The 9,685-nt window shown below is 41.2% G+C and overlaps 1 protein-coding gene across 1 annotated transcript; it reads left to right on the forward strand.

Annotated features, from left to right (window-relative positions):
* Positions 1 to 3,517: 3,517 nt before the first annotated feature.
* On the forward strand, positions 3,518 to 9,441 carry HAUS3 (HAUS augmin like complex subunit 3; the record flags this gene model as incomplete). The annotated part of the gene is made up of 4 exons (XM_082281262.1): positions 3,518 to 4,441; positions 5,474 to 5,910; positions 7,543 to 7,771; positions 9,075 to 9,441. The coding sequence occupies 4 exons, from the start codon at positions 3,518 to 3,520 to the stop codon at positions 9,339 to 9,341; spliced, it is 1,857 nt and encodes a 618-aa protein (XP_082137388.1). The 3' UTR covers positions 9,342 to 9,441.
* Between the last annotated feature and the right edge of the window lie 244 nt (positions 9,442 to 9,685).

The raw sequence follows: 9,685 nt of genomic DNA on the forward strand, positions 1-9,685 counted from the left end.
GAACTACAAGAAAAAGAAATGCCATTCTGAATTTAGTCTTCAGCAGTGCAGAGGATCTAATTCAAGAGCTATTAGTGGGTGAGCTGCTCAATAGTAGCAACCACAATATAATTAAACTTAACACCAAGATGAATGCAAGACAAATAAGGCAAACAGATAGTCAATTTTAAGAAAATGACCTATACAAAAATGGGGGGAAATGCCAAAAAAAGCGCCTAAATGAGCAGTTTGAAACCAAGAAGCCTGCAAACACCCAGACGGCTTAAAAATACAGTTCTAGAAGCCAAGGTAAAATGTCTGACATAAATAGAAAAATGTGCCACAAACCTTCCCCCCCTTGCATGACTCAATGAGAAACTTAAGGAGGCTATTGCAAGGCACATGGGGAAGCCCAGGAAAACGTGGCATGTGAAATGTAAACGGGAAGTGAAGATGGCTAAACTCAAGGAGTGGCTCACAAAGGATGCTCAACGTGTTAGTGACAAGTTTACATGATGCTCGTCTGAGAACCAGCCTTTGCAATGCAGAGGTCCTGCAATCTGTGTCGAGAGCTTCCTGGTGACTTCACGGGCAGCGGTAGCCAAAAAGCCAAGAAAACAGGGAGCATTGTAAGGACAGGCACTGGAAATGAGGATTCTGTAGAAAACCTTGGTACACCCATGCCTTGACGACTCTGTGCACTCTCATCTCTGCACCCTGAGCAAGGCACAGCGATGCTGTAAAAGGTTCAGAGAGACATTGGGAACAATGTGGGGAATGGAGCACTGGCTCTACAGAGAGGACAAAGCTGAAGGAACATGTACTGATGGCTTGTAAATTGCCATGAATACCACGGGTAAGGTACGTGCAGAGGCGGCATTGACCAGATGCTGAAATACTAGTGCCAGGAATCTTGTGATGGGTTTTAGAGAGAGCTAAAAAACTATTAATAAAGTGTCTTTTCAAACAGCACGTAGTGATGGTCTGGGATGTTGTCTTGTGAAGTTTTTGGGGGATGTCAGCATGTCCAAAAAGGCACCTGGCAAATCCATGGACATAAAAGCCCACGTGGACTAAGCAGCCCATGAAAAGACTAAGCAGGGGTGAAAACCAGCAACACAGCAGCACTGGGTGAGGATGGCCGAAGTGGCCCCCGTTAGCCATGTCTGGGCTTCAGGGAGGCAAAGCGGTCAGAGCTGGGCGAGATCAATTGCACTCAGGACTGCACCCTCCTCCCTCTCCCGTGTGCTAGGCAAGGGAAACGGGCAGCAAGGGCCGCCCGGAGCTGAGGGGGCGGGCCTGAGGGGACAGGACAAAGGCCCCGGGGAGCTGAGGGGACGGGACAAAGTCACCGGGCCCCAAGCGACCGCCCTGAGGAGAAGCCCGGCCCGGCGCGGGGAGCCCCGCCCACACGACCTCACCGGTCCGGGGGCCGGGCGCGAGGCGGAACGCGGCGCGCGTGCGCGGGGGCCCCCGTGGGTGGGGCGGGCGCGCGCGCAAGTGCGGCGGGCGGAGCAGGGCGGGGACACCGCGCGCGCGGCGGGCGGTTCGAGCAGTTGTGCTTCCCGAGCCTGCTCTGACCCTCCCTTCAGCTTTCCTTCACCCCTCCCTCGGCCGCCCTGACGCTTCCCCTCACCCTCCCTAAGACTCCCTTCACCCACCTCCTTTAGCCTCTCTTCCGCCTTCCCGCCTCTTTCCCTCAGCCTTCCCTGAGCCTCCCTTCAGCCTTCCCGCCATTTCCCGCCTCGCTCCCTCCCCTCGAGCCGCCGCTGCGGCAGAGCAGAGCGCTGAGGTGAGTATGGAGCGGTGCTGCGGGCTCGGGACTTTCTCCCGGCGGGACGGGATCAGCCGCCGCGTCCCCGCTCCCCTCCGACCTCTCGTCCCGGCCGGGATCCCTGTGTGGCTGGAGGCAGCGGCTGCCCCGCGGGCGGGACGTGGCCCTTGAGGGCCCCACTTGTGCGGCCCTGCGTGGGGAGGCGTCGCGGGTGCTCCCTCAGGGCTCCGCAGTTGTTGTTTGTGGTGTTTGACGGCAGTGGTAACGCCGTGGTGGCCCGGCGTGCCCACGCACAGAGCTGTGTGAGGGCCTTTTATTTCACAGAAGCAGTAGGGTTGAAAGGGACCTTTGGAGAGCATGCGGTCCACCCACCCCTCCCCCCGCAGGGTCACCTGGAGCAGGTTACCCAGGAACGTGTCCATGTTGTTTTGGAATGTTTCCAGAGAGGGAGATTTCACGACCTCCCTGGGCAGCGTGTTCCAGTGCCCTGCAACCCTCAACGTAAAGTTCTTCCTCATACTGAAGTCAAACTTACTGTCTTTTAGTTTATGGCCATTACTCCTTGTCCTGTCACTGGGCACCACTGAAATGAGTGTGGCACCATCCTCTTGGCACCCATATTTATGTATTTTGAGGACAGCCGTTTCAAACACGGAGGGCAGAGGATGGTTGGAGCACTGCCTTGTGACAGGAACCTCGTGTAACATTCTGTGTCATCTGCAGTCTCTAACTGAGCTAAGTCAGACACATAGGGAACTTCAGAGGAATGCGTTTACTTGTTCAGCACTCCAGGCTGGCTAGCAAAGTGGGGTTCTCTGGTGAAATGTATGTTTTAGAAACAAAGTATTAAGTAATATCTAACTAAAAAAAATCCCTTAGTATTACCAGAGTCTTGCAAACAAGGCCTCTAAGTTATCTATTGATAACTTATCCTATATCCTTTGCTGTCTGTTACATGCACTTTAGGATCCCAAAGCTGATTATTTGTCTACTAGGAAATTACAGAAAAGCAGCAAACTCCTTGTTCTTGTAAGTTGTGACTGTTTTCACAAGAGTGTTTTTACACTGATTTTAATTTTTTTATAATTGATCAAAAACCCTGCAGTTTTATTTTGAGATATTTATATGTTAAAGTATTTCTTGTTCCATTTTCAGAGGAAACTTTAAAGCAAAGGTTTAGAAGACAAGATTCTGCTTGCTGTCGAGGTAAAAACAACCCTTATAGCCAAGATCTTGAAGTGCAGTGTAACTTCACTATAGTTTTGTTTTTAGAACAAACTGAAAACCCTGCTCATTTTGGAAGATATAAAATAATTGTGGGTGTTTTTCTAAGTGAATGTGAGGAAAACTGTGTAAGTAAAATCACTTCTGCAGGTCAATGAGTTGCTCAATATTAACACCTGTTGCTTTTAAACTAATGATGCTATTCTATTTTCATAATAAGTTTATGTGAATTAAGGAAAAACATATGTGCTTGCAATGATCTGGGATATAATTGATGCAAAAATATGTCCTGATTTGATTAACAAAAGCTATTAAGTGATCTCTGAAATTAAAATTGTTTTGTAGTCTTTGAATAGCCACTTTGATCCAAAACAATTTTCAGGGGATTTTTTGTGATCTGACACTTCCTTTTTCCTGTACAGACTCTTTTTATGAAAATACTGAATATTCATTTTAAATGGCAAAAAAATTTAAACTGGAATAATACCCCAGATTTTTTCATGTATTTGGATATTTTCTACTTGCAAAAATATTTTCGTCATGAGCTGTGGAAAGGATTTTGTGGAAATTCTTAAAAAAATTGGATATCCAAAGGCTGATGAGCTTAATGGAGAAGATTTTGACTGGATGTTTGAGTCTTCAGAAGACAAATCATTTCTGGAGTGGTTTTGTGGAAACATAAATGAGAAACATGTGGTATCTGAAGAAGAGCTGCAAGATTTTGATAATCTTCTCAAGTGTGGTAAGCCTGTGTTGGAAGGAAATGCACTGGATGCAGTCCTTAAAACCTTGGAGCCCACGGGTTCAAAGAACAGTAGCCAAGAGGAGGACATGCAAGAAGAGGAAGAAGTGAAGAAATTAGAGGATGAGCTTCAAACTCTTCAGAAGTTAAAAAACCTTCAAATTCACCGCCATAATAAGCTTCAACTGCTGGTTGCTGCAAACAGCCACGTGTTACAAACATTCCAAAGCAGAGAGGAAGAAGCACGTAAGGCTTGGAAAGAAGGACTGGAAGCGTTTACTGCAGCAAATAATAAGCTTGACAATGAACTGCAGTCTCTTATAGCTGCAGTGAAGAAATTTGCCTCTTTCTTCACTGCTTCAGATTCAGAACAAGAGTCGGATGTACATCCAGTGTTTTTTTCCCAGCTTTCTTTGGACAAATATTTGTCTCTGGAAGATGAAAGCACTGCGGCACTTACGTCATACGTAAAAAAGCATTTTTATAAAGGTATGCCTGAATGTGCTGAAAATTCACATGAAGGCAGCTTTCAACTTGAGGATTTAATCAAGGAAGTCACTTTCAATGAGACTAATGAAGTTTGTGAAGAGAGGCAAGAGATAGCCAGGCTCCAGGCAGCGTATATTTGTGGTCAGAACCAGCTAATTCAGCGGCAAGCTGAAGAGGAGGGCATGAATTCAGCTATCAAGTGTGCAGAGAGCCTGCTGCAGTCCTGGGACAAGGTAAGGCACAAGAGGTGATGGAAGGTACTGGAGTTTCAAACAGGCATGTTCCACTGGATCTAGTGAAAGGAATTGCTGAGTTATTGGTATTTCAATTATTTTTATGTAGTGAAATTACACTTTTATGAAGTTCTCATCTTGCTCACAAAACTGCTCTTGTGAAACAGCTTCATTTTCCATAGTTAGAAATTCTTCAGTGTGGCACAGTACCTTTAATTCTACTTTCCAGCATTATTACCTTTAAAATACTAGAACTTATAATACCTTTCTAGTTTAGTTTAACTTAGAATTTTCAAATTAGAACTGACTCTTTGTACAATAAACAGAATCTTAGCTTTGGTTGCAATTTCGTGGTATCAAGGAGCCAATATGATAAATGTATTCCTGTTCATTTTGCATAGCATAACCTTAAAAAGTTTTAGTTCACTTACTCTGGAAACTCAAGTATTTGTACCAAATAAATGAATCTGATAGTTGAAGCCCCAGAAGTCTCTCAACAAGTTAGTGACAATGAGATGTGGCTAGTGGGATTTGTGAAGAAATCATAATGAAAGGAAAGGTATTTGCTTATGCCAGTTGTGGAATCACTTGAGGCATCATGTCAGTTTGTATATTTTCATTTATGGATGACTAGTATATAGGACTTGATTGATTAGGGTAATTTGAAAAAGATTGATTCTGCCAGCAGTGTTGATCATCCGACTGAATATAAAAAATTAAGTTTGCATGTGAGATCTCAGTTAGACATGATTGAAATGTAGGTGCTGGGTAAAATGCAGCTCTTTTATTTTTAACAAAATAAACTGTTCCCTGACTCTGTGGTAGAATGAAATTGCTTTTTACTGAAATATATTTATTACTTTGTTCATCTGTATTTGCATTATGTTGTAAAATTCTGTGAAACTACTTGTGGATTTAATTTCATAGATAAATGTAACATAAATACATGAATTTTATATGAACTGAAGAAATGTTTGGGGAGTGGCTTGGAGGGAACTATGAAGAAATTCACAAGTATTTTGTTTTATGCAGGATATTGGACAACAGGAAAACATTGATGCTAAAATATCTAGTTTAAGTGCTGAAATTTCATCAATTAAACAAGATATAGCTCAGTTAAATAATGAAGAGCTACTTCCCCTTCTTAAGAAGAATGCACAGCTTTTGACTGCACCAGTGGTGAAAGAGTACTTAGATCACCAAATTGCTCGGCAGGACTGTTATGCTGCAATTCAAGATAAAATAGGCAGGCATTTGATAAGACAGAAAACATCATTTGAACTTATTCATCTGGCCTGTGAAATGGAGATGAAGAAACATCAGGAGATCAGCTGTCAACTTGAGAATTTGGTAGAATCTCTGAAACAGAGCACTGATGAGTTGCAGCAGAGACTACAGGTGATAACTGAACGAACTCAACCAGCAAAGCCAAGGAGCACTATTAGTTCAGAGGATGGTTTCTCTTGCAGGTGAGCATTAGAGTCATTATTGAACTTAGACTTACTTTGAAATAATGGGGAGATGAAAGTTCAGGCAAGCTAAGCCTTGCCTGCTGCTGAGTTCTTAGCTACAAGTTGTAGCTGATTAGAGTTTTGAATTTTCAAGATGTGAAACTTGTTTTGTCCCTGTTCTTTGAAATTCTTTTCAGGTTTGCCTGAGGAAAAACTGTTCGATTATCTGTCTTTTTAATCTTGCTGAAGCATTCCTAATTAATATGCGTAACATGAAGAATGTTTAAACCCAAGCGTTTCTTATCTAGCACGTCCTGAAACTCTACTCTAGAGGTATAGATGTTAATAGCAGTGATTTCCCAGGCTGTATGCACGGCCTCATCAGCTGAGCCCGCAAAAAAAACCCCGTGTGGTAGGAGAGAGGAACGACTCTTTTGGACTATGAAATGTGTTTAGCTCATTTTTACTGCTTGATTTGCCAGCTGGTTGGAGTGTCCTGGAGCCCATGTATGAGTCTAGTTGTTCACCATCTAAGTAATTAAGTCTTGTAGTTCAGGTGATACAGTTAAAGATGTGTGCTGTGCTGCTCTTCCATCAAGACTGAAGTTTTTGATGAGGTATGTTGTATAATTACAGGTGTGTTACTGTCAGATTTTCCTCCTTCTTTAGAATAGTGCTTTAAGTGTTTTTGGTTTTTTTAATAATTGATTAATGATAGCTGAGTATGGTTTGGCACAGTGAATAACTGGAAGAATTAGGCAGCAGAATTAGGAAGAAACTGAATGTGTTTGTGTCAACTTGTTACATTTTTGTTCAGGTTTATTATAAAGTCTTCAAATCACTGAAATGTTTCTGGCTACTTTTTCTTCTTTTTCTTTCTTTTTGTTAGAAAAAGGGAGGGGAAATGGAAAGAATTAAAAACCTTATCAGGTTTGTAAACAGAAGACACTTGAAAGACATTCAGTTCTGAAATACAGCTCCTGCTCTCAATAAAGCCAGTCTGATTTTATGTTAGGGATCAACTCCTGAAGATTTTGTTACACAGAAGTGGTAGTAACATTTGAACAAAGTTGCCTGTAATTGTGTTAGCCTATTCCTGTGCAGTGTAAGGGTACAGTTTGGGTAAGGGTAAGTTTGCTATAGTTTGTAATGCTCTGTTTTGCATGACTTGTAACTAATTGGAGAATTTCTTAGCAGTCTCTTCATAGATGGAAAACAGGAAATACTTCAGTAAGCTTGAAACTGTTACAAAGATTGTTCTTATTTCTCATTGGCCACTGAAGTCTGCTTTCTTTCAGCACTTAAAAAAAATCTATCTTATTTTGCAGTCCTTGAAGTGTCAGGAAATAGTTGGCAGAAGCACACTGTCAACTTCTATTTGCATTCATGATGTACTTACTAACTGTTACTTTAGTATTTTGTTGCTGCTAATTTGATATTGAAGTATTTTGGATTCCTATTAATCACTACTATATATAGATGGAATCCTGAAATCAGTGGGAGATATAGCAGTGTAGTAAAAGTGCCCTCAGCTGTACTTGCCTTACTTGTCCTCTGACTTCTCAACACAGACATCTATCTCTTAACTAATGATGATAGAGTGCATAGGAAACTTAAAAGTGCTTGTGTGTCTAACTTCACTTGTTACAGGCTGTATCAGCTCCTGGAAGGAGGAAATAAAAAACAACAATTGTTTAAAACATACAAAAGCCTGGAGCAGATGGCTCAGAAGTTAAAGCAGGACTGTGCTACAGTACAAGATCAGCTGGCAGCATCTGCTCAAGAGCAGTCTCTCCTTTTGTCCAGCCTAGAACGGGATGTGGATGCCCTTCATGGTGCTCTCTATTGTGGAACAAATCAGATACAACTCCGGAGTCCGGTAAGCCCTTATTGATTTTTAAAAAATTACTACATTATGTGTCATGTTCTTTTACTGATAGAAGTATAGTGTGAAAGCTCTAGACACACAAACTGTCCTCACTTATCAGCAACAAATCTGTTAACATAATGATGATGGATGCTGTATTTACATTGTTCTTGGCAAATGTTGGATTTTTGTAAATGCTGGCAAGTAATAATTTTTTTGTTTCTGAGCAAACCATTGCATCTAACTGAATTTCTTTCAAAGGCATGTGCAGTCCTCTATTCCCGTAAACTTACGGTGTGGGAAATGTGTTGTCTGGATTGGGTGTCACTGGAAAACTCATTTATGTTGTTCTTCATTTCATCTGGGTTTTCTCCCGTTACCTCTAAAACCTCAACAGTACTGGCTACAGGTGGATCATTTGGATAAAATAAAAATACCAGAATTTTGAAGGACAGTTGTGGTAGGACAGTCCTGCTACACAGCTCTCAGGTGTTGTGTTTAGAACATCTTTTAAATGGGAACAGGGTTTGTTAAATGCACCTTGTTACGGGTTTTAAAAGATTGTAGATACCTCAAAAATGCATCAAGGGAAATCTTCTGTTACATAATACTTCCTTGGTTAATTACATAAAAATGTATTTAACATTTATCTGTCAAGTGAATTTGCAACATATAGAAGAGTTTTTATTAAAAAATGAGACTCTGTAATTGGAACAGTACGTATTTAGGGATTGCACATTGATAAATCACATACCTTCCTATTGATATAAGTTGCTTCTTAAAATATGACATCTTGTTCTACTGCTACTGTTTCCTCAAGAAAAGTAATTCCTTAATAAGGGAATAATGTGCAAGTAGATGATTAGTCTGCTTATACTGAACTATCATAAGAATGACAGTTGGGAAAGTTGTAGCTGGTAATCGATGATTTAATTGTAAAAGTGATTTGGCTTTTTTGTTATGACCTTTTTTTGTTCCCTTTTAAGATTTGACTAGCAATGAAGACTTGTAATTGATAAAATATGACACTCATCTCTCTAGGTCAGGGTCAGGTTCTTGTGGTCTTAACTCATCCGGTCAACAAGTAAATGAAATTACATTTGCATAACCTGATGTGAGTTCTGTTACATGGAGCTCAAAAATGACGTAAATTGAATGGAATTCCTTATTATAGTTGTTTCTGGTTTTTTTTTGTGATTGCTTTTTGATTACAAACAAGTGCCTTCCCAAAACAAAAAACCTTTTATATTTCTAGACCAGCTAGTGTATTAACAATAGAAAAGTAGTAATTTTTTTGTCTTGTATTTTTTGTTAGGAACTTACTGAGCAGTTTCACCAACTAGAAGTGGATTTAGAGAAACTAAATCATCTCCTTATGGATCTGGTTGCTGATCTGAAGTCGAAGAGAAGCTTTTTAGAGTCCAATAGGCTGCATCAGATGGAAAGAGACTTGTATGTGTATTTTTTCAAAGATGAAGATCACTTGAAAGAGATGGTGGAGAAGCTTGAGCAGCAGTCTCAGGCTAAAGCCAGTGGTCTGGAAGATGAGAATTTCGCAACCAGTGGAGTTCTTAATGTCTAAACAGCAATGTACTCTTAAGAAAGGAAAATGTTAATGTAAACTGTCTAGGAGTATATGGAATAATAAGCATTAGCTTGTCAATGCTTACACTTACCTGTCGCTGCAGTGAGTCTTAACTGCCACTGTTACCAGTTGGGAATGTGTGCTGCTTTATGGCTTCTGCCCACCGAGTTCAAGCTCAGTTTTGTCAGAACTCTTGGATATGAAGTAACTGTTGGTTATTTGAAAGAAGTATGTTCAGGCTGCTCTTCTGCTGCTCTGTGTGTTCATTTCTGCTGCACACAGCATAGCACCAAAAGGAATGTGTCATACCCTTAAGTTTTTTCTTGCATGCTAAGAACTTA

Source organism: Coloeus monedula (assembly GCF_965178545.1).
Source record: "Coloeus monedula genome assembly, chromosome: 5".
In the NCBI taxonomy this organism is placed as follows: domain Eukaryota; kingdom Metazoa; phylum Chordata; class Aves; order Passeriformes; family Corvidae; genus Coloeus; species Coloeus monedula.